General features: G+C 40.0%; 1 protein-coding gene across 1 annotated transcript in view; it reads left to right on the forward strand.

Annotated features, from left to right (window-relative positions):
- GPC6 (glypican 6) overlaps positions 1-25,708 on the forward strand; it is a 1,192,537-nt gene that overhangs the window by 1,058,649 nt on the left and 108,180 nt on the right. The window contains exon 5 of the mRNA XM_081547247.1: positions 15,971-16,101. Coding sequence (XP_081403373.1) covers positions 15,971-16,101 — 131 coding nt within the window. The remainder of the gene's footprint in view (positions 1-15,970; positions 16,102-25,708) is intronic.

The raw sequence follows: 25,708 nt of genomic DNA on the forward strand, positions 1-25,708 counted from the left end.
TATACCTTACAGTGTTGTGTTAGTTTTAGGTGTACAGCAAAGTGACTCAGTTATACATATATATCCTCTTCCAGACTCTTTTCTATTATGCTGTTGTTTAGTCACTAAGTCGTGTCTGACTCTTTGCAGTGCCATGGACTGCAGCACACCAGGCCTTCCGTCCCTCACTATCTCCCAGAGCTTGCCCAGGTTCATGTTCATTGAGTTGGTGATGCCATCCAACCATTTCATTCTCTGCCTCCTCTTCTCCTTTTGCCTTTAATCTTTTCCATTATAGCTTATTACAAAATATTAAATATAATTCCCTGCGTTCTATAGTAGGTGCTTATTGTTTATGTATTTTATATATAGTAGTGTCTATCTGTTAATCCCAAACTCCTAATTTATCCTTCCCCAACCCTTTCTCCTTTAGTAACCATAAGTTTGTTTTCTATGTCTGTGAGTCTATTTGTTAAGTATGCTTCATCTTTACAATTGTTTTTAGATTCCACATGTAAACAATAGCCTATGATATTTGTCTTTTTCTGACTTACTTCATATAGTATGATAATCTCCAGCTTCATCCATGTGGCTGCAAATGGCATTATTTCATTCTTTTTCATGGCTGAGTAGTATTCCATTATACATATTTACCACATCTTCTTTATCCATTCTTCTGTCAATAGACATTCAGACTGCTTTCACGCTCTGGCTATTGTAAATAGGACTGTATGTATCTTTTCGAATATTGTCCTCTTTCAGCAAAAGTTTACAACTTCATCGATGATGAATTCACACCTTTAGTATTAACTTTGTTGGGAAGTGAAAGGAACCCACATCTCCATAAAGATAGAATAATCTTAATATAATAGTAAGCGTTTGCTGTGCTATGTGACTAGTATTGCATCTAATCCCCACGGTTATGTAGGAAGAGCCCCTGTAATAACAGAGGACACCAAGGATCACAGAAGTTAAGTAAGTTGCCTTATAGAGGCTGCAACTATGGTTCCTAGGCTTGCATGTGTGACACACAGCCATGACCATGCATCACCTCCACACTGCTTCTCAGGGAGACCAAGAAGACCATCCAAACTGGTGAGGGATTCAAAATAACTCGAGTGTAATGTTCAAGTTAATAAAGGGAAAGAAGCAATGGATGTGCTTTTATAAACTTGTCAGGGACAAGCAGGATAATGGTGCCCCACTTTGAAAGAATAGGGTCTCTAAGGGAGGTTTAGGCTTCCTTGGTGGCTCAGAAGGTAAAGAATCTGCCTGAAATGCAGGAGACCTGTGTTCGATCCATGGGTTGGGAAGATCCCCTGGAAAAGGGAATGGTAACCCTCTACAGTATTCTTGCCTGGAGAATTCCAAGGATAGAGGAAACTGGCAGGCTACAGTCCATGGGCTTGCAAAGAAACGAACACCACTGAGCCACTAAAACTAACTAAGGGAGGTTTAGAGAGAAGTGTAATTGCAGCAAATAAAGAATGAGAAGAACTTAGGACCAAAATGTTTTGTCTTTATCATCTTAGGTTTTCTCTTTTAATAGTCTCTTTAAAAGTGGTGAAGCACTTGGAATTTAATAAATAAATAAAATATCAATAAGTAGATAAACTATCAATAAAACATATTGATACTATCTGAGCAATTTAGATGTTTCATTTGATGGATGGAGTGAGAAAGGACAATGATCTTGAGTTCAAAGGCTCCTGTTTAGATCAAATGATTTGCTTTTCTTCTTTGGATCTAATTTCCTAAAAAGCCCATTTGTTGGCCCAAGTCAACCCTCTCGATAGCAAAACCCTGTAGAAGACTTTAGGGATTTAAAGATGCACTTCTCTCAGAAAGATATCGAAGAACTCCTTACCCCCTTAAATCCTCTGATTCATCATCAAAGCAAAGACTGATTGGTGAATGTGAATTATTTGAATATCCCTAGCTATAAATGACATAAAAAATTATTCATATGAAGAATCGGCAGTAAAAGTTTAAATAAAGGGTTATGGTTGGTAGTATACACTTTAATGTCCATCAAATTCATGATTTATAAGGCCCAGTCTTTCTGGCTTGTGATGTAACTAAACATCTCAAAGTTATAGCAGTGATATGATGCTTACGTGAATATATTATATTTTTATGCAATGTAATGCATCATTCTACTAAAAAAGAAACCAATGCCCGGAAATGAGTCCTGTAGGTTCTAATTTCTGTACTATGCTAGGACTACGGGTGAATTATTTCACCCCCTACAATTTGCATTTCCTTTTACAGTGTGGAAGCAAAATAAGTCTCTTTGTTTGCACTGGTTTCAGAATTAAATTAGTTTGTATATTTGTTCTCTACTCCTCTTCCTGGATTTGGTTTCAAAGTAAACAGTTATTTTCATCAAATTCTCTTTTATTTGGCTTTAACTCTTCAGTCTCTTGAATTAGTCTAGGTGGCCGTCCCTGTTTTATTTTTCAATCACATATGTGTTCACTGTTTTAAATGGCATTTCATTGGTTCACTTCCATTTTCTATTATTTACCTCACTCTGTGGTGTTATGATTTCTTTAGCTAGATCTCACCCCTGCTGTGGTCTAATCTTTTTTAAAGGTATTTTTTTTAAGTGCCTAAATACCACACAGGGTTGGTAAGACAGGAAAAGGATGATCATCAATTTGATGTTTAGTGAATGTGGGAAAATTACAGGGAAGAATCAGAAATGCCATTCATCACAGAGATTGCTTTGAAACTTAATGGCAAACTTAGAGTCTTGAGAAACAGCAAGAATTACCTTGTTTGGAAAAACCAAAAATGTCAACTTTTTTTTTTTTTAGATTAACCTAGAAATGACCACTGACAGAAAGAAAACCAGCCATATTTTTCAATTTCAGGAGAAAAGATCTAAAAAGTTATTTCTACCTAATCAAAAAAGTACAATAAGATTCTAAATTCCCATAGAAACTCTTCATCCACCTTATAACACATCAAAAGCCATCAAGGGCCTATTTATCTTGCAGGCCAGCACTAATAAAGTTTTGTGGGCGTTTTTGATGGTGTATGCTGCAGGGGAAGAGAGGGGGAGTAGCTTTAGGATGGGGGGTTGGGGAACCAGTTAGTTTATATCAAGTTATAGAAAAAAAATGAAGATTTTAAACATTTATTCCAGTAATTCATTTAACAACTCTTAGGATCCTAGTATTGTTCTAAGGGATGAGACTACAGAAATGAACAACAAAAAGAAAGTCCCTGCCCTCTTGAGGATTACAAAACAGTGGGTAGAAAAGGAATAAGAGCAAATATATATAAAATAATTCAGCAAATATTAAGTGCTATGAAGAATAAAGCAGTCAGATTAGAGTGACTAGGAGACTGTAGCGTAGTTATAGACGATTTTCTGAGAAATGTCATTTAGGTGGAGACCTGAAGAAACTTAAGAGACTGATATGTAGATATATAGAGGGAGAGTATTCAAGGAAGAAGGAATGGACAGTAAGTACAAAGGCCCTGAGGAAGGAGGGGGTCTGACCTGTATTCTAGGAACAAAAGGAAGCTAATGAGTAATACTATGTGTGGTAATAGATGAGGTCATAAAGGTGAACTTGGAAAGCCTGTATAAATATGCTGCAAGATCAAATAATGTAACTAAATGATTGGTAAAATTGACTATAAAAAATTTAAAATTTCTGCGTAGCAAAACAGACGTAAAGAACAGACTTTTGGACTCAGTGGGAGAAGGAGAGGGATGACTTGAGAGAATAGCATTGAAACATATACTTTACCATATGTAAAATAGATAACCAGTGAGAGTTTGGTGTATGAAGCAGAGCACCCAAAGCCAGTGCTCTGTGACAACCTGGGGACAGGTTGTCCCCATCTCCCCAGGAGGAGGGAGATGGAAAGGGTGTTCAGGATGGAGGGGACACATGTATACCTATGGCCGATTCATACTGATGTATGGCAAAAGCCATCACAATTTTGTAAAGTAATTATCCTTCAATTAAAATAAATAAATAATTTTTTTAAAAAATCCCACCATGAACAAAGTCAAAAGATAAACAGCAACTGGAGGAAATGATAACTCATATCACCCAAGGACTGGTACCTTTATTTTTTAAAAGAAACTCCTTTATATCAATATGAAAAAAAATAATAAACCAATAGAAAAATCAGTGAACAGAGAATATGAAGAAAAAACCAATTGAAGTGGCTTTTAAACACATTAAAAGATGTTCAACCTTACTTACCATGAGGAAAATTCAAGTTAAAATCACACTGGGATGCAGTCTCTTACCCTATCAGATTGGCAGAGATCCCAGCATTTGATCTTAAGTCCATCTAAAAGTTGGAGCCTTAAAGAATCAGACACGGTCATGTGTTTCTCTTGGAAATGTAAACAGGTACAGCCTTTATGGGCCAAGCATCAGGACTAACCATCAACATTTTAAATGCCCATATCTTTGACCCAGCCTTGTAAGACTTTAACCAATAGATTTATTTGCACACGTGCTAAGTGAATTATGTACAAGGATATTCACTGTGGCATTATTTGTAATAGCAGGAAACCACAGGACATGTTGAGTAGTGAGAAATGAATGAGAAGGGAGAGGTGGAATCTGATTAGGAGCCTCTTTTTAAACCTGAACCCTTGGAAGTTCTTGAGTAGGTAAAATGAGAACAGGCTGTGTTTAGAACAACTTGGGTGTCATCGATTTCAGCTTGGATTGGGTCCATGTGGGACCTCGGTGGCAACTTCAATGTCCTTGAAAGATTCTGATGGCGCTCAAAGTGGGGGAGTCCTTGTGTAGGCAGAGGGTGGGGTCACCAGGGGTGGCCATAGGCAGGGCTGCCAAGGGGGCAGAGACCAGCTTATGAAGGTCCTTTCTTATGCTGGGTTAAGAGGTTCAGACTTTATCCTGAAGGCAGTGGCAACCTTTAGAGTGAGTCAGTGACCTCATCAGATTTGCATTTTTAAAAGACAGCTCTGCTGGCAATGTCAGGAGAGAGACTACAGAGCAGCAAGACCAGAGTGGAAGAGTGATTAGTGAGAAAAATAAGAGTATAGTCCAGAGAGAGATACATATTTTCATTGTTCGGTGGTTCTTATGAATCAAAATTCTACAAATGAAAATGTCTTAACCGTAAAATTGCCTTAAACATCAAAAGTGGAAAAAAAATTTTAACTCATCCTTTAGGTGGTTTCATGGAGGCAGACATTTGTTAAAATGTAGTCAATTGTGTACTTTACTACATGCATTTTTCTTTATATCATTTATATCCCTATAGAGCCATACATTTTTAAAATTAAAACTGTCTTTAATAAGGAAAAACAAAAGAAACCCTAAAATGTCGTGTGGACTTTCTGACTAGGGAAGTTCCCGTTCTCTACTCTCAAGGCTGCATTTTCTCCTGATTATTCCGGTCCTGTCTGCCTGCTGCTGTGGTGTATCCATCAGTCCCCACAGCTGGGCTCTCCTGAAACTCATTCCTGTCCAAGATCTCAAAAGAATTTTAATTAATTGATTTGAGTGAAAGCAAGGTCTTCCCTGGTGGCTGAGACAGTAAAGAGTCTACCTGCAATGCCGGAGACCTGGATTCGATCCCTGGGTTGGAAGATCTCTTGGAGAAGGGAATGCCAACCCACTCCAGTATTCTTGCCTGGAAAATCTCATGGACAGAGGAACCTGACGGGTTACAGTCCACGAGATTGCAAAGAGCTGGACACAACTGAGCAACTAACACACATACAAAGTCTCTATCACTCAGTGTACCCATCCCCAGCAAGCCACAGAGTAAAGCCGAGCCTTATAATACTTTCCTGTCATAACTGGGTCATAAAAGAGCCTATATATAAACACTGAAGCAGGTTTTTATTATTGTTATTATTATTATTATTATTACTACTACTGCTATTGATGAGTAACTGAGTGCCAATGAATCAATTTCCCAGGGTGCTTTTAAAATAGCTTGATTTTTTTTTGAATTCTTTTGTCGGCTTCTCAGTGGGAAAAAATATCTTAGTTAAGTTTAAACAATGGTGCTGCAGATATAAGAAAGAGTAAGCACTGCTTCTAAAGAAGAGTGAAATAGGGCCCTATGGACTTCTGATAAAGCAAGAAAGTAGATTGTGCTTATAGATTTCATTTTCCAAGAGTAGATTATTAGGACAAATTTTAAAGATTTAATGAGAACTTTGAAAGGATGTGTTATTATTTACATTCAAACTTCCCCCAAAGAAAGAAAAATATATTTTTAATGTTAATGTATTTTGTCAGTTCAAAAAGATTCTAAACTCCGCAAAGCCAGCAATCATGCACTGTTCCTGTGCCCCACCCCCTGAGACCAGCAATTCATAGTGACATAGTGACACTCCTTGGCACGTAACACATATTTATTAGATTAAGCTTATTTCAACTGAACTTTCATTTTTTTCCAGCTTTATCAAGATATAATTGACATATAACATTGTGTAAGTTTAAGGCGTATAGCACGATGGTGTAATACATGGGTATTCTGCAAAATGATTATCAGAATGAAATTAGCTAACACATTCATCACCTCGCACACCCCTTTGTGTGTGTGTTCATATGTGGTGAGAACTTTTAAAATTTAGTCTCTTAGCAACTTTCAGATATTCAACACAATTCCGTTAAGTATATTCACCACGCTATATACCACATCCCCAGGACTTATTCATATAACTGGAAGTTTGTACCTTTTGACCACGTCTATACATTTCCCCAGACTTCCCTAGTGACTCAGATGGTAAAGAATCCTCCTGCCAATGCAAAAGACCCAGGTTCGATCCCTGAGTTGGGAAGATCCCCCTGGAGAAGGGAATGGCAGCCCACTGCAGTATTTATGCCTGGAGAATCCTATGGACAGAGAAGCCTGGTGGGCTAAACTCCATGGGGTCACAAAGAGTTGGACATGGCTAAGCATACATGCAGGCATGTGCACATACACACACATGCAAGCACGCGCACACACATCTGTTTCCCCACCCCTTCACAACTGAACTTTCAAAATCATTTCTACTCTGTTGTTACTTACACAAAGATTAATAACATCTCATTTTAAAAGAAAGTCTTTCTCTTCTTGCCTCCCCTAAAACATTTTGAAAACCAGTTCTTTTTGTATGTTCCCTGGGTCCGGAAGATCCCCTGGAGAAGTGAATGGCTACCCACTCTGGTACTCTTGCCTGGAAAATCCATGGACAGAGGAGCCTGGTGGGCTACAGTCCATGGGGTTGCAAACAGTCTGACACGACGGAGCCACTAACACTTTCGCTTTAGGGCATTCTAATTTTTCTTGACTATTACAGTGGCTGGAAACAGGGGTTACATCATTAATGTTGTTTGTCAAATATTAATTGACTAGAGATCTGAATAATTTGAATCCTGTCAAATAAATTAGGGGAAAAACATCCCGGAGTATTTTGTAAATATTGTAATTGGGCTACTCCAGTGTTCTGTTGCTACAAAATAAATTATCCCTAAATTCAGCAGCTTAAAACAACAATGGTATTATTATAAACTACAGAACAGTGAATCTGGAATTTGGGAAGCCTCAGCTAGCTCATTCTTCTGCCCCACATGGGGTCACTAGGTGGTAATCAGCTGGTAGATGGACTGGTCGAGTTGGCCTCACTCACATATCTGGCACCCTGGCAAGAGTCTTAGTCCACTGGAGCTGCTATAACAAAAATATCAGACTGACTGGCTGAAACAGAAGGCATCTCTCTCTCACAGTTCTGAGTGCTGGAAAGTTCAAGGTCAAGACACTGGTAGATTGTGTGTCAGGTGAAGCCTGCCTCCTGCCTCCCTCTCACTGTGTCCTCACGTGGTGGGAAGGACAAGGGAGCCATGTGGGTCCTTTAATAAGGACACTAATCCCACACATGAAGACTCAGCACTCTTGACCTAATCACCTCCCAAAGGCCCCACCCCTAAATGCCATCACCTAGGGGATTAGGTGTCAACATATGAATTACTGGGCGGACTCAAGTATTTTGTCTATAACTGCAAGCATGGCTAGTAACCTGGGCCCAGTAGGGACTATCCCCTGGAGTGCCTACATGTGGCCAGACCAGCATGGGGACCTCAGATAGAGTCTCCCAAGAGAGAAGGTGGAAGCTGCAGTCTGATAATCTGCTCCAGAAATCAACAGTGTCCCTTGCACTGCATGCTCTATTAGTCACTGTGGTGACAGAGCCCACCCTGATTCAGGGGGATGGGACATAAGCCCCATCTCTACTTCCCAGGTTGCACCAGCGATAAAGAACCCGTCTCCCAATGCAGGAGACACAAGAGACGTGAGTTCGATCCCTGGGTTGGGAAGATCTCCTGGAGCAGGAGATGGCAACCCACTCCAGGTATTCTTGGCTAGAAAACCCTATAGACGGAGGAACCTGGTGGGCTACAGTCCATGGGGTCACAAAGAGTTGGACACACGACTGAGCTGCATACACACACACACACACCTCAATAGAAAGTGAGTCAGAATTTATAGTGATCTTGGACTTCCCTGGTAGCTGAGATGGTAAAGCATCTGCCTACAATGAGGGAGACCCAGGTTCAATACCTGGGTGGGGAAGGTCTCCTGGAGAAGGAAATGGCAACCCACTCCAGTACTCCTGCATGGAAAATCCCATGGACGGAAGAGCCTGGTAGGTTACAGTCCATTGGGTCGCAAAGAGTCGGACACGACTGAGCGACTTCACTTTAATTGGCAAAGGGGCACCATGTGAGAAAACACTGCAGTTTTGTATCTCTTGGTATAATGAACTCATCCATCAAAAAGCAGATATTATGAAAATATTAATTTACCATACAAAAGAGTACCAGCTATACATCTTAAAGTCATTCGTGCGTATTTTACCACCCGAATCCTCACATCACTTGCTGTCAATACATCCACCAAAATATCTTGCCAGTTGGTCCTCTCCTTTCTTCTTCTACTGCCCAGAGATAGTGCCATATAGCTGCTAACCTTTGTTTGTGCACCAGGCCTGGTGCTAACATCTTTCCAGGCACTATCTCATTTGATTCCTCATGCACACTATAGGTAGAGATTGTCATAATCTGCATTTCATAGGTGAAGGAAATGGGACTCTGTGAATTAAGTGACACATATTATCTCTCAGAATTTTAATGGATGAACCTAAATGGAAACTGAAGCACTTGACTCCATCTAACCAGAGTTGTCCATGCTGCTAACCAAAATGTCCATGCTGATGTGAGCAAAGGCTTTGACCCAGAAGTGCAGCTTTGCCCACACCCTTTGAGTGGGCACATTCTTGCTGAGCTGCTACACGTGCCTCTTATGCTAAAGGGTCATCATATCTCTCTGTGCGTCAAAACCTTATGCTAAGACACCAGCTACTTCTGTTGTTGTTGTTTACTAAAGTTGCATCCAGCTCTTTTGTGACCCGCCAGGCTCCTCTGTCCACGGGATTTCTCAGGCAAGAATACTGGAGAGGATTGCCATTTCCTCCTCCAGGGGATCTTGCCGACCCAGGGAGCAAACCTGAGGCTCCTGCATGGCAGGCTGATTCTTTACCACTAAACCCCCAGGGAAGCCCCCAGTTACTTCTAAATAACATTAGAAGCAAAAGTTATGTATACTGCTTGAGCAAGACGGTAGTCTTTTGTTTAAAGAGAAACAAAACAAGGACAACACGGAAGCTATGCACAGAAAGGACCAGCTGGTCATTAGCTGACATACTCGAACTGGCCTAGTTTAATTGGCAATAGATAACAGCTCCAAGAGCATAGTTAAAAATAATGTTCCAAATATTTCAAAATATAAATGGCACAGAGATAATTAAGATAGCATAGGATGGCAGCCTCTGGAGGAAGTTATGACCATGTTGTGACTTAATTGGTTTCAGAGAAACTTACCAACTACTGCCTTGGTGTCATAAAAGTCTTGTATGTTTTCTTTGCTTCGGGAGGACAGAGAGGCATGGTTTCCCTGGCCCCAAAGGAGGGAAAAGATTCTCCTGACACTTGGGAAGCTTGACTGCTGACAGACTTGCCAGCAGGTGGGAGGCACACCAGTCAAGTGGGGATGCACTTGGCTGCTCAGTGGACCACAGATGTACCACGCAGATCCTCTCACCATCTGGGGTCTGGGGCACGAGGAAGAGCCACCATCCGCTTGCAGGCCTGTTCCAAGTCCCAGGGCGGAGGACTCCGGCTGCCCTTCACTGCCACTTTCTCACCTTGTAGTCTGTCTAAACTAGACTCCTAAAGGCCGTTACGGCGAGCATAACCTTTACATGGAAACACAAAATATTAGAGGAATTTTCTGAAAAGCTGCTTTTCTTTTTGTGACCCTGGGGAATCCCGTCATGTATATTTAGAACAAGGACAAGGGAAATTGGTTGGGGGCAGGGATGATTGTATTGTAAGGAGACAGATATTTTTTTTCTTCTTATGGTAGTCTGTTGTTGCTGTGTTGTTTGGTCGCAAAGTTGTGTCCGACTCTTTGCGATCCCATGAACTGCAGCAAGCCAGGCTTTCCTGTCCTTCACTGTCTCCTGGAGCTTGCTCAAAGTCATGTCTGTTGAGTCGGTGATGCCATCCAACCAGCTCATCCTCTGTTGCCCCTTTATCCTCCTGTTTATCTGGCCCTCTGTCAATCAACCTGTTTTCACAAACAACTGTGTAATAGAAAAATTTAAGTCCAGAAAGCCAGTACTTACTTTCCTCTGCCAGCCTTGCTCTCATTCTAACCAAAAACCTGGGTCTGGCTACAATCAGTGCACACATGTCATTTTATCCAAATATTTCCACACAATTTTATCTGCGCTTTTCCAGGATTTGGAAGAATGCGTGTATTTCTTTATGAAAGCAACACAACATTTCAGTATATTGATATATATTTATACTAGTTAGTGATTTACCAACAGATAATTCAGTTAATAAGAACTTCTGTAGTTGATCAACACAGTGTGCTGTGCATAGTCGCTCAGATGTGTCTGACTCTTTGCACCCCTGTCAGCTGTAGCCCGCCAGGCTCCTCTGTCCATGGGGATTCTCCAGGCAAGACTACTGGAGTCAGTCGCCATGCCCTCCTCCAGGGGATCTTCCCAACCCAAGGATCGAACCCAGGTCTCCCGCACTGCAGGCAGATTCTTTACCATCTGAGCCACCATTCTTTGTGTGTGTGTGGTAAAAAAAAAAAAAAAAAAAAAAATACATAACATGAAATCCACCCTCTTAACAAACGTTTCAGGGTACAATACAGTATTGTTAACTGCATGCGCTTCGCTACTCTTAACAATGGTTCTGAGGTTTTGAGTCAATAGTTGAGTCTTCAAAGGAGAATCTAATTTTCCTTAGTAAAGTGATTTTTTAATGAATTTTTAAAAACTTAGTAATAGCCTAAACCAGATAGCTTAAGGTAGCATATTCTGACTGGTGATCTAAATTAAAAGGAAAATAAGCTACTATATATAAAATAAACAACAAGATCTTACTATATAGCACAGGAAACTATAGTCAGTATCCGGTGATAAACCATGAAGGAAAAGAATATGAAAAAAGTGCATGCATATGTATGTATAGGTGAATCACTTTGCTGTATACCAAAAGTAACATAGTGAATCAGCTATACTTCAATAATAAATAAATTTTTAAAAATCAATAAATGTATATTTATTTACAGCAAAAATGTATCACCTTAAATTAATTTGTGTAAAAAGCAAATGAATCGAGATGAAGAATGGAACTTCAAGGCCAAGCAATTTGAATGAATATGGCTGTTTGGTTACATGTTTAATAAACAAGATCATCAGTAGGATGGCCTATTTCCAAGGTCGAGGAGGCAAATGAGGTCAAAAAAGAGGAGATGAGTTTGCAGATCCAGGAAGCAAAAAGCTGAGCTCTGTGGTGAGGGAGGAACAGGGAACTAAAGAGTGAAATCACCAAAGAGAAACTCCTTGACTTTCTGATGTGAATCAAACAGATTTGTGCCTTACCTATTGAAGGGAATGTCAGGTAGAGAAGGAACTGGTTTAATTTAAACAAGAGAAACTTCTCAGAGATATTTGAGACCCCATCATTGCAAACTGAGACAATATACTGAGTCCTTATGATCCAATGCAAAGCTCATCCTTTCTACCCAGAGCACAACCGACTACAGACATCCGATACAGCTAATGTTATTACTGTCTCAACACAACTCATTCCTGTTGGATAAATATTCTGTGATAAGTCAGTATTCTTTGTGTAATGATTTATTCATATACTTGTCTAAAACATACAATTCAGGATCCCATAGTTATCACTTCCTTTAACTGCATACGGTGGATGACTCCATAGGGCCAATTCTTTTTCCTTTATAAGTATTCCTTGTTCTTCTCTTATAATAGCAGGAGACACCTGTCTAGAGAATCATGGGCTTCCCTGGTGGCTCAAATGGTTAAGAATCTGCCTGCAATGCAGGAGACCCAGAATCCAACCCTGGGTCAGGAAGATCCCCTGAAGAAGGGAATGGCTACCAACTCTAATATTTTTACCTGGCGAGTTCCATGGAGAGAGGAGCCTGACAGGCTACAGTCCATGGGTTGCAAAGAGTCGGACATGACTGAGTGACTGTCACTTTCCTGTCTAGAGAAACTTCCTCGTTTGTCATAATTAATCTTCATCAAAAAGCCTCTTGCAGAGTCTAACAGTATAGGGGATTGTTTTTTATAAATACACAAAATAGATATAAAAACATAAAAGAAACAGAGCAACGTTCAGGGCAACTTTCAAAGCCTTAAAGGAAGGACTTTCTTGGTGGTCCAGGGACTTAGAATTCACTCTCCCAATGCAGGGAGCCTGGGTTTGATCCCTAGTCAGGAAACTAGATCTCACATGCTGCAACTAAGAGCTTGAATGCTGCAACTAAAGTTCCCAAAGGATGCAACTGAAAGATCCTGCATGCCTCAATGAAGATCAAAGATCCCTGTGCCACAGCTAAGACCAGCGAAGCCAAATAAATAAATTAACAGACAAAAATTAAAGGAGAAGACATCTTTTTTTGGTGGAGAGAGGACTTGCCCTACAGCTAGTGTTATCTTAGTTTCCCAACCAAGGATGGAACCAATGTCCTTGATAGTGAAAGCAAGGGGTCTTAACCACTGGATCACTAGGAAAATCCCCGAAAAAATCTTTAATATCCAAATGCTACAACCAAACAGTGTGCATACTCTGTCCATTGTTGTTCCGTTGCTCCGCCACGTCTGACTCTTTGCGACCCCATGGACTGCAGCACGCCAGGCTTCCCTGTCCTTCACTATCTCCCTGAGTTTGCTCGAACTCATGTCCATTGAGTCAGCAATGCCATCCAACCATCTCATCCTCTGTCGACCCATCTCCTCCTGCCTTCAATCTTTCCCAGCATCAGGGTCATTTCAAATGAGTCAGTTCTTCACATCGGGTGGCCAAAGTATTGGAGTTTCAGCTTCAGCATCAGTCCTTCCAATGAATATTCAGGGTTGATTTCCTTTAGGATTGACTGGTTGGATCTCCTTTCAGTCTAAGGGACTCTCGAGGGTCTTGTCCAGCACCACAGTTCAAGAGCATCAGTTGCCAGGCAATTAGGTCATTAAGATCCAGAGAAATGACTACTTTGTTGTAAGGTTCTGATGTGACATTCAGGTCTGTGATGGGGGGGGGGGGAATCAGCAAATTTGTTATTAGAGTTTATAATGAGTCTTTGTTCACACTTCAGTTTTCCATGTCACTGTGTCCATGAGAGTAATATGAACCAAGCACTGGGTGGGAATGGAAGTGGGACCTCCCTGATTTTCTAGTGTGGCTCTGGATGCTTCTAGTCTCCATCATTCCTTAGGGAGGCAATCAAGGACCCAAGTGTGAGGTCTGGCCGAGAGAGCCTGTTGACACTGTCAAAGCTGATGTCTTTCACAAACGCTGGTGCCCTTTAAAAACATGGCTCTGCTTCCCAGACGGTCCTTTCTTATAAAAATTCATCTATCTTAAAAGGCTTCTCACTTGCCTAATTCATACCTACTTATAACCCTTCGGAGAAGGCAATGACACCCCACTCCAGTACTCTTGCCTGGAAAATCCCATGGACGGAGGAGCCTGGTAGACTACAGTCCATGGGGTCGCGAAGAATCAGACACGACTGAGAGACTTCACTTTCACTTTTCCCTTTCATGCACTGGAGAAGGAAATGGCAACCCACTCCAGTATTCTTGCCTGGAGAATCCCAGGGATGACGGAGCCTGGTGGGCTGCCGTCTATGGGGTTGCACAGAGTCGGACATGACTGAAGCAACTGAGAAGAGCAGTATAACCCTTCAGGGTTATAAAATTTTTCAAAATTTTTGATGTTGGCCTTTGGTGGAGCATGGAAGGATATGTAATAAAAATAAAATTTGTTTTCCTCACACCAGTGCTATGAAGCAGCTACTATAAACAGTATGTTACATTAATAATATGTTACATTTAGAAAGCAGATTATACGATATCTGCACAGTATATTTTCAGTTGCATGCTTAAAATATTCATGCACAGAGGGGGGAAAAAAACAACATAGGGCATATACCAAAGTGTTTATAGTGTTACTCTGGGAAGTGGGATTGTGGGTGTATTTCTCTCCTTCATTTTTCTTTTCTATATTTTCTAAGTGTCTGATGATAAACATGTATTAATTTGAAAGGGGCAATGTTTTGAGATTGGTTTCCAAGTGCTTTACCAATTGAAAACCCTGGCAAATTTTGAGGCAACATGTTAGAAGTCTAGGCTGTTCTGTCTTACATGGTAGCCGCTGGTCTCAAGGGGACAGTGTTAATTCTATTTAAATTAGTTAAAGGGAAATTAATTTATTCACCATTTAATTATTCAGCCACATTTGCCACATTTCAAGTTTCAGTAGCCACATTTTCATCATACAGAAAGTTCTATTCCACAGTCTTGATAAAGACAAGTTAGCAAACTATGCCAGTTACCAAACTGGGCCAATTTGCAGTGGCAAAGGGCAAAGGAATGGTCCTCCTTATTACTTATTATTATTACAGTGTCACTCATTATAGACACCGGGAGAGTCCTCATCCTAGGTCCCTTTATACCCTTCACTAATCTTTGGCACCGTGAGCTAGAGATTTCTCTCACAGTCATCCGGGTGTTAGCAGCAGGGTTGGGAACCCAGAGCAACTCACTCCTATTTCCTAACTCTCACCTCCTTATCATTGTGACCATCTTCTCCAGAAAACTAAATCTTCCCAAGCTGTACTTCAGTTCAGTATCATTTCATAGACATTTTTGAAAGCTTACAATGTTATAGACACGGTAATAAGCCTTGAATGTGAAAAACCAGAGACTTTCCTGGTGGCTCAGACAGTAAAGAATCAGCCTGCAATGCAGGAAACCCAGGTTCAATGCCTGGGTTGGGAAGATCTCCTGGAGAAGGGAATGGCTACCCACTCCAGTGTTCTTGCCTGGAGAAAAACCAAGTAAGAGAAGTTTCTCTCTTCCTAAAGTGTAACAAGGTGTTAAAACCAGGGCATGCTAGATAGAGTGACCGCAGCAGGTAGGGACAGGTCTGTTCTTGGAAAATCTAGCAGTGCTTCCTCAACCTGGTTATGCTTGAGTCTTGACATTAGAACATCCTCCAGACTCTCACGTTTACCCTTCAGTAGTCTCCATGTTCTCCATACTCCAGAAGAAAAGAGATTAACTCCACTTTTGAACCTGATCTAATTTTTTTTAAACTTCACTTGAAAGAGTTAGGTATATTCAACTGTTTTAATTTGAACTGACTTTCTCATTTGGGGGCCAGGTTCTATACTTGTAAAATAGTTTTAAACCTTCAAGTGAAATAAAATACTCCTTTAAGACTGAGTCATCCATTCTGCTTTGAACTATGTAAAAGCGAATACCAAATTTGAATGAGGGATCATTTTTCAGCGAGTCATGTGGGAAGTGTTGCAACACAGGTTAGAAGCTGGAGTTCTCAGTTCTCAAATCAATCATGTTCCTATATTTTAACAGATGCCATGCTCTTGGTGGCAGAGCGACTGGAAGGACCATTCAACATTGAGTCGGTCATGGACCCAATAGACGTCAAGATCTCTGAAGCCATTATGAACATGCAGGAAAACAGCATGCAGGTGTCTGCAAAGGTATTTGCCTTAGTCATTTATCTAATAAGCAAAGGGTAGTCATCTAAAAATGAAGTAACTGGATATGTCTGCTGGGATTATAAACTCTAATATGTTGTCCATGAGCTTTTCCTGTTGCATGACAAATTTGCTACTTCATTAAAACTGTCTAGCAAAATGGCATTGAGAAAGGAAGTAAGCTTTTCCTTTGCAGTTCCTCAATCATGAAGAAATTATTGGCTGCTAAAAAGTTTTAGAGAGCCCCAAGTATATTGACTAATCCCTCACATTTGTGAGCAATTTGGGGGGAATTTTCTTTTTAATGGTTGCGATTTCTGCACACCCTATTCTCTCTCTCTAGGAACTTCTAATTATGTCCTCAGCTGCGCAAACCAGGCAAATGTTCTCTATGTTCACTCGTAAATTATTAAACATTCCATCTGACTTCCTTTTTTAAGACGGTAATGTAACCCTCATTAACGAATCGTCAGAGGAAAATGCTGCTTTGTATAAAGTCAAACACACATTTTTAAAAAATAGTAAGTTTTTATAAATCAAAGAAGACAGATTCTGGGTTTTCAGCTGCAGAACACAAATATCAAGTGCACAATTTCTTTAAATTTTTAGAAAAATTTTATTGGAGTACAGTTGATTTACAATGTTGTGCTAGTTTCAGGTGCAGCCAAGTGAGTCAGTCATATATATGCATATATCCGCTCTTTTTAAAATTCTTTTTCCATATTGGCCATTACAGAGTATTGAGTAGATAGAGTTCCCGGTGCTCTACCATAGGTCCTTATTAGTTATCTATTTTATATATAGTATTATGTATATGTCTATCCCAGTCTTCTAATTTATCCCTCCCCCTCTTATCTCCTGGTAACCAGAAGTTTGTTTTCTACATCTGTCACTCTATTTCTGATTTATAGATAAGTTCACTTGTCCTCTTTTTCCAGAATCCACATATGAGTGATATCATATGATATGTGTCTTTCTCTGTCTGATTTACTTTACTCAGTATGACAGTCTCTAGGTCTGTCCATGATGCCGCAAATGGCATTATTTCGTTTTTATTATTTTGTTCATTATTTTGTTCTTTCTTATGGCTGAGCGATATGCCACTGTATATAAGTACCACCTCTTCTTTATCCATTCCTCTGTTGATGGACATTTAAGTTGCTTCCATGCCCTCAGAATGGGAGAAAATATTTGCAAACAAAGCAACTGACAAGGGATTAATCTCCAAAATATACAAACAGCTTATACAGCTCAATATAAAAAAGAAACAAATAACCCAATCAAAAAGTGGGTGGAAGATCTAAATAGACATTTCTCCAAAGAAGACATACAGGCCAGTAGGCACCTGAAAAGATGCTCAACAATACTCATTTTTCAGTTCAGTTCAGTTCAGTTGCTCAGTCGTGTCTGACTCTTTGCAACCCCATGAATCACAGCACGCCAGGCCTCCCTGTCCATCACCAACTCTCAGAGTTTACCCAAACCCATGTCCATTAGAGAAATGCAAATCAAAATGACAATGAGGTATCACCTTATATCAGTCAGAATGGTTATTATCAAAAAATCTACAAACAATAAATGCTGGAGAGGGTGTGGAGAAAAGGAAACCCTCCTACACTGTTGGTGGGAATTGAACCTGATATAGCCACTATGGAGAACAGTATATGTGTGTGTATGTGTGCCTATGTGTGTTCATTCGTGCCTGACTCTCTGCAACCCCCTGCACTATAGCCTGCCAAGCTCCTCTGTCCATAGGATTTTCCAGGTAAGAATACTGGAGTGTGTTGCCATTTCCTTCTCCAGGGAATCTTCCCTACCCAGGGATCAAATCCATGTCTCCTGTGTCTCCTGCATTGCAGGGCAGTTTCTTTGCCACTGAGCCACCTGAGAAGCCCTCGGAGAACAGTATAGAGGTTCCTTAAAAAACTAAAAATATAGCAACCATATGACCCAGCAATTCCACTCAAGGGCATATATTCAGAGAAAACCATAATTCGAAAAGATGTGTGCACCCCAGTGGTCATTGCAGCACTATTTACAATAGCCAGGAAATGGAATTGCACAATTTTTATTTATCCCCACCCAGCTGAAAACAAATAGGACCCACCTTAAGCAAAATTTAAAAGTTTGAAATGAGTCTCCAGCCTTTCCTTCATCACCTCTTTTATCCACACTGATGACCACACAATGCCCTTCTGTTCTTTTTTACCAGTCTCCCTGTTCTGAAACACTACCCAAATCTGCACCGGTCCTTTAAAGCTGATGATGGAGTGATTGCATTTTAACTGAAAGTCATTCATACAAAAATATGTCAGACAAAGAGCTGCATGTTCAACTCTCTTCAGTATTTAAAGTCCTTTGTGAAAAAGATTTCAAATATAATCAAGGAGAAAGAGAGGTGGGGGGGAGGCGGCGGGAAATTGGAGAGCAGAAAGAAATCTGTGGAATCTGACTAGGTCTCCTTGGCTGAGTGTGAATCAAACTAGCTTTGGACTTTTCAGGGTGCAGTAGAAAATAAGGTGAGAAAGAATCTGGCCTGGGCCCCTTTCTCTCTCTCTTTGAAAGATGAGAGGGGCTGAGAGTTTCATAATCCTAACTTCCAGGTTTTAGTGCACTTCGGTTGCGTGTGTGCTAAGTCACTTCAGTCATGTCTGACTCTTTGTGACCCCATGGACTGTGTCCTGCCAGGCTTCTCTGTCCATGGATTCTCCAGGCTAGAATACTGGAGTGGGTCGCCATTTCCTTCTCCAGGGGATCTTTCCCACCAGGGATTGAATCCACATCTCTTGTGTCTCTTGCATTGACAGGTGAGTTCTTTACCACTAGCGCTACCTGGAAGCTTGGGTTAACCTGTGTAAAAAAGAAAAAAGGAAGAATGCTCCAATGTTCTATCACCTATTGAGAAAATAGCATATTTGGGAGTTCCATGAAAATCTATTTTCTTTCTTTCCTGTGGGGGGAGGAGCAGTTATCTATCCCTCTCAAATCTATTGCCTAGAAACCAACTAATGTTATTTTTTTTTATTTTTTAAACTTTTTAAAATTTTGTATTGGGGTATAGCCAATTAACAATGTTGTGATAATTTCAGTTGAACCGCAAAGAGACTCAGTCATACATATACATGTATGCATTCTCCCCCAAACTCCCCTCCCATCCAGACTGCCACATAACACTGAGCAGAGTTCCCTGTTGGAGTATGTCCTTGTTGGTTATCCATTTTAAATATAGCAGTGCATACATATTCATCCCAAACTCCCTAACTACCCCTTCCCTCCAGCAACCATAAGTTCATTCCTCTAAGTCTATGAGTATCTTTCTGTTTTGTGAGTAAGTTCATTTGGTGGTTCAGACGGTAAAGAATCTGCCTGCAAAGATCCCCTGAAGAAGGAAATGGCAACCCACTTCAGTTTTCTTGTCTGGAGAATCCCATGGACAGAGGAACCTGGCGGGCTACAGTCCGTGGGGTTGCAAAGAGTCAGACACAACTGAGTGCATGCACACACACAGACACACAGTCTTGATGTAGAGAAAAGGAGATGGAGTGAGTTAGAAAGAAGGAACAAGAGGAGGTCAGCTAAGCTAAGCTCTGCAGGAAAGAGAAATGGGAAGCAGCGTCTGATCTAGAGGACAGTATGGAGAAAGGACCAAAGCCAGCTTTCAATATAGTGGAGGGAAGGTTGAGTAAGTGGCTGAAATTTAGACAAATTTAGCAGGAAACACTAACAGGATCTGCTGATGGAGTGGACATGTTCTGAAAAAGGTTTCATTTCTTCAAAGCAATGGAATTTGGAAACATGTAGTTTCATTCTCCATATAAGCCAAATCCATGAAATTATGCATGAACTCAAGTCTAATGTCTACTTTCTCACTAGGAACAGAACCAGATGGCTAAATTTTTCCTTTTGCCAAAGAACCTTCAGTCATTTTTGATAAACAGTCCTATCAAATTTGAAATTCTGAATATCCAGCCGTTGGATGGAGCATTCACATAACCAGTGACTAGGTTAATTTCTGATAGAGAGCTTCTGGTCTCACCAGAAGCTCTTTCCTAAATGCAAGGGCCAGACACCATGAGAGCTGTGAAGCTTACAAATTAAAATCACTTCTTACTCCAGGTTTGACTGGCAACTTCTCCTTGGAAAATTATTTACCTTATTACAGCAGTTACTCATGGAAGTCATTCCTAGAGTCTCTTTAAGTAAAGCAGCAATGTTTATAACTGGCAGCTCATATTTGTTGAACACTTACTGCCAGGACTCTACTGTGCATTACATGGTTTATATTATGTAATATTTATAACAATGCTTGCAATGAGATAGATCTTCTCCCTTATTTTCCAGATACACAATCTAAGGTTCAGAAAATTTAGGGTACTTACAAAGGTCTCATCTTGTGTGAAGGGGTACACAGAGGAGTGGCTGACTCCAGAGACCACGCTGCTCATCATTGCGTTTTAATGATGCAGGTTCCTACAAAACCAATCCCACACAAGGGCAGGATTCAGCAAACATTTGCTGAATAGATCAAGTATTAAGGGAAAGTTCAATAGCCTTCAGTAAAAACCTGCCCAACACAGTAAGGAAACAGGCAGCAAAGCCAGGAAGATTCAAGTTTTCTACCTTTCTCTCTGATTCCCTTTGCAACTATACCTAAAATTTCTCAACATGCTAAAGACTAATGAAATATTTCTCTTATTAGCCTCATCATTCATGCTTCCAACCCTTCCTAGGGTGTTAATAATACAAAATATGAAATTCTTCTTTTTCTCCCTTCTATCCGAAGGCAAAGATAAACACATTAGTTTCAGATATGAAATTCCCCTCTATTGCAGTGTGTGTGTGTGTGTGTGTGTGTGTGTGTGTGTGTGTGTGTTAGTTGCTCAGTCATGTCCAACTCTTTGCAGCCCCATGGACACTTCAGGCTTCTCTGTCCATGGGATTCTCCAGGAAGAATACTGGAGTGGGTAGCCATTCCCTTCTCCAGGAGATCTTCCTGACCCAGGGATTGAACCTGGGTCTCCTGTATTGCAGGCAGATTATTTACCATCTGAGCAACCAGGGAAGCCCTCCTCTAATGCAGCAGTCCTCATCATATATATATAGGAGGGAACAGCTCATTTTTTATTGAGTTATAGTTGGTATACAATATTATGTAAGTTTCAGGTATAGGAACAACTAAATTTTTGTCCCTAATCAGTGAGATCCTGAGTTAGTGAAATTACAGATTAAAATAAAAAGATCTATTCTCACCATGTCTGTTCAGACTCAAATCTTGTTTTAGATCCGTTTTTAAAGGTATAGTCATATCCTTTTTCCTCTCCAACTTAGCCCACAGTGATATTGTTTGGGGATAAGGCACATGGACATTCCTTTCAAAAAATACATTGGTTCTTTGTTACTGTTCAGCTGCTAAGATTGTGTCCGACTCTTTATGACCCCACGGATTGCAACATGCGAGGGTTCCCGGTCCTTCACCACCTGCCAGAGTTTGCACAAACTCTTGTCCATTGAGTCAGTGATGCTATCCCACCATCTTATCCTCTATCTCCTACTCCCACTCTCAAGCTCTCCCAGCATCAGGGTCTTTTCCAATTACTCAGCTCTTTGCATTAGGTGGTCAAAGTATTGGAGCTTCAGCATCAGTCCTTCCAATGAATATTCAGGGTTGATTTCCTTTAGGATTGACTGGTTTGATCTCCTTGCTGTTCAAGGGACTCTCAAGAGTGTTCTCCAGCACCACAGTTCAAAAGCATCAATTCTTTGGGGCTCAACCTTCTTTGTGGTCCAACTGTCACATCCATACATGACTATGGAAAAACCATAGCTTTGACTATACAGACGTTAGTCAGCAGAGTGATGGCCCTGCTTCTTAATACACTGTCTAGATTTGTCATAGCTTTTCTTCCAAGGAGAAAGCATCCTTTCATGGCTATACATTGGCTATTCCAAGATCTATAATCAAGTACAATAGTTTGGTAATAACATTATGGCATTTATTTCAAACTCTTGTGTATCCTTTACATAATATTATGTTGTATATGTTACTTATAATTATATAGGGAAGCCCTATATTAACATATAATATTGTTTATATATGTGTGTGTGTGTCTAGGGACATTAAGATATTAAAACTTTTCTTGGTTCCTTTTTTTGTACAAATAATCACTTAGTAACATTGGCAATCATCATAGTTACTATTGGTTGGGCCCCTACTATATTTCATTCAATAGACACCCTTCATGTACCAGGCACAAGGAATATCATAGAGGACAAAACAAATTCTCTGCACAAATGTCAGTCTCTTTTTAGATGCCTTATGTATTTATTTCAAGTCCTCTGCAATCTTGTAAAGTGTTCATTTCCTCATGTATAAGTAAAGAATGTTATGTTTAGAGAGATTAAGTTGCTTATCTGATGTCAGGTATCTAAGAAGTGACAGAGCTGGAATCACAGCCTAGAACTGTCTGATCCAAAGAAAAAGATTTTCCCAGCATGCCACAGTTTTCTCAGTATGAATCTCCCCACCAGGACCAGATGCACTGCAGCATTGGAGGAACCAGCCATCTAAGGGAAGACTGTTGCCTGAAGCCTGCTACTAATATGATGCAAATGATGAGTATTTCTGATCAATAGGGAAGCCCACTGAAGAGAAACACAAGTTGCTAGTTCTTCAAGCTCCAGCCAACACTTACTACATTCACTAAGTTCCCAGTCTTTATCAAAGACAAGAAAGGGTCCTCATTATCCCACCACTTCTTTACCCATGCAAATCAAAGGAGTTCTGTACTTTACAGGTTTGAGAAAATTCTCCAAAGGAAAGGAGAACAAAACTTGCTGAGTCTCTCCCTGTGAATTTCAGATGTGTTGATAACCTCTTTCCTCTCCTATCAGGAAAGATGAAGCTGATCTCACTCTATGTAATTTAACTGTCTTAGGAATAATTTCAAATGTAATCCAGGAAAGGATTGGTTTGTCAGATACAACCTAAATTAAGAAGGAAGACTTATTAAATTCCAATTGAAACCATCCATTCAATTAATACTTAGTACAGACTAGGGCAGAATCTATTACAGATGAGCAGCATGGCCTTCAGTTACTTAATTTTCTCCCGACAATTCTTTCTGAATCTACAGCTCAGATGAAGATGAAAAAACCTAAGAGAACAGAAACGAGAATATAATACTTTCTGCCTTTAGCTAATGGGTCTTAGTTTCCTCATCTGTAAAGAAAGGGGTTAGTCTAAATGTTCTTTTTCTAGCTCTATCAGTTTAAAGCTTTATGAACATTATCTCTTCAGTATTAACTAGGCTTTTTTTGGCATCCAGATATTTTTCTTTTCTCTGGGTCTTTTTCCTTTTAAAGCATTCAGATATAAATAATATCTTGGGAGTTCACATGGAAAAACATATCTTCCTTCAGATATAAGAACATTGATTATATTTAGTCTAAGTAAGTATGTTTTTATCCCAATAGCAGTTTCCTTTCTTTGAGCCCCTGTAGTACGTGTGTGTTTCTTAAGGCAGTGGGCACATTATACCTTCTATTATGATTATTTGTATACTTATCTTCTCCTTCCCAGGATTATAATTATTTTACTCACTCTTACATTCTCCAGAAAGACTTATCTTCTCCTTCCCAGGATTATAATTATTTTACTCACTCTTACATTCTCCATTTTACACATGGAAGCCACAGTACATTTTGCCGAGTTGAATTCAGAACGTGAAAGTGTAATGTCAGAAAGATCTCAACAATAAGGAATAGAAAATACCTTCAAATATATTTAAAGTTAGTCTTATATCTTTAAAATAGTATCAGATTTTGATATCAGACCAACCTGGGGTCTGGTTTTTACTAGTTGTGTGACTTGGGGCAAATTATTTATCTGTATAAACTCAATTAAGTCATATTAAAAATGAGATGATAGTAGAATCTGCTCATAAAGTTGTTTGAGGGTGAAATGATATAATCCATGTAAAATGCTTAGTGTGGAATATGTAAAATCAAAACCACTCATCAAAATTAAGTATTTTCATTGTTATTTTTGAAAATAATAGGTGTTGAAAATGATATATAAATTCTAAAGAACTTTGTGGTTTCGCCTTATCCATGGTGGTCTGTGAGCTTGTCCCTAGCACTGAAGATCAGAAAAGTCACAAACCTGCATTTAAATCCACTCATGCATGGCGTTACTTTCAGTGGCAGGGACTCCATGGAAAGGGACATGTATTTCCGTATGGCCTGAGACATGGCACCTAGCACTGAACAAACGTCTAATCAACAAGGCCTTTGAAGGAAAATGGTCTTGAGGGAAGAATGGACTGGATCGAGGCAGTAGCAGCAACCCAACTCCTGTCTGTGCCTGTGGGTGGCACCAATGCCACCAGAGTGAAGGTTTTTAGAGGAATATTAGTGACTTCAGCCTATCATCACCTTATTCTTACATGAAGAAGATAATTGGCCTATTCACTTCACAAGTGCCTGATCTCCAAGTAAAAAAGCACATGGCCCTACTCTTTATAAAGCTTTGAGTTCTATTTCTCTCTCCTCTTTAGTTCTGTTTTGAAAAGAAAAGAACAAATTCTCAATAGTTTCTAGATTCAGAATGTTTTTTCTGTTTATTAAAATTTCAAAGCTCATACTCTGCCTGCCAGCCCTCACTTACATTAATAATATTCCACCAAGAAGCAGTGACCTTGAAACATCTTTGGTTCTTTGATTTCTTCATTTCACTACAGAAAACCAGAATCTGTTCCTTTCCTGTTTGTAGCATGACTAGATAACAGAGCTATGTTACTCAAATGCTAGATCCAGGGGGGTGGCGGGAGGCACCATTTTTATAAAGTAAAATGAAGATTTGGAAAAAAAAAATGCTTATGATTCATTTATAGGAAATGCATCCAAAGCAAACTACTTTTAACTCTTTCCACGTGAAAGGTGTTTTAAAAAAAAATGTTTCTTCTCCTTTTGATGATAAAGGGAAACTTGTGATTATTTCTAACCTTTGGAGATTTATCTTAAGATTTTCTTTCCTTCTAACTTCAGGGCAAAAGATGAGAAGATTACATCTAATGAAGTCTACTCCAAAGTAGGTGATTGAAATTCACGCAGTTTTTAACACTCAGTGTGTTCTTAGAGCAAGATGGCCTCTTGCTTTCCTGAAAGACAATCTTCTTTCAGCCTCCTCTGCCTTTAAAGAGGAGAAGCTGCTTCCTTAGAACCATGCTTCCCATGGGCGGCAGATTACTGCATTAGCGAATTTCAGTTGGCTCTGCCCCGTTCCACTGATACACGGTTATCCTCAGCTCTTAGCACTTTCCTTCTATGTGGGGCTGTGTAGTCTGGTTTGATCTTGATAGAGTCATTGCCCCAGCCAGTCCGTGGTTAACCGTGTAAAAGAGCTGCCTCTGTGAGATTACAGCAACTTGTTCTGCCAGAAAATTTGGAACTATATATGGCTTTCTGTAGGTCTTTTTCTTCTTACGCAATTTATACCTCTTTTTTATTTCACCTCCTTATTATTGTCCCAGCATGCCTGCGTGCTAAGTCACTTCAGTCGTGTCCGACTGGACCATAGCCCACCTGGCTCCTCTGACAACAGGATTCTCCG

Source organism: Giraffa tippelskirchi, chromosome 12, assembly GCF_054371585.1.
Source record: "Giraffa tippelskirchi isolate mGirTip1 chromosome 12, T2T-mGirTip1v1.2.pri, whole genome shotgun sequence".
Taxonomy (NCBI): Eukaryota; Metazoa; Chordata; class Mammalia; order Artiodactyla; family Giraffidae; genus Giraffa; species Giraffa tippelskirchi.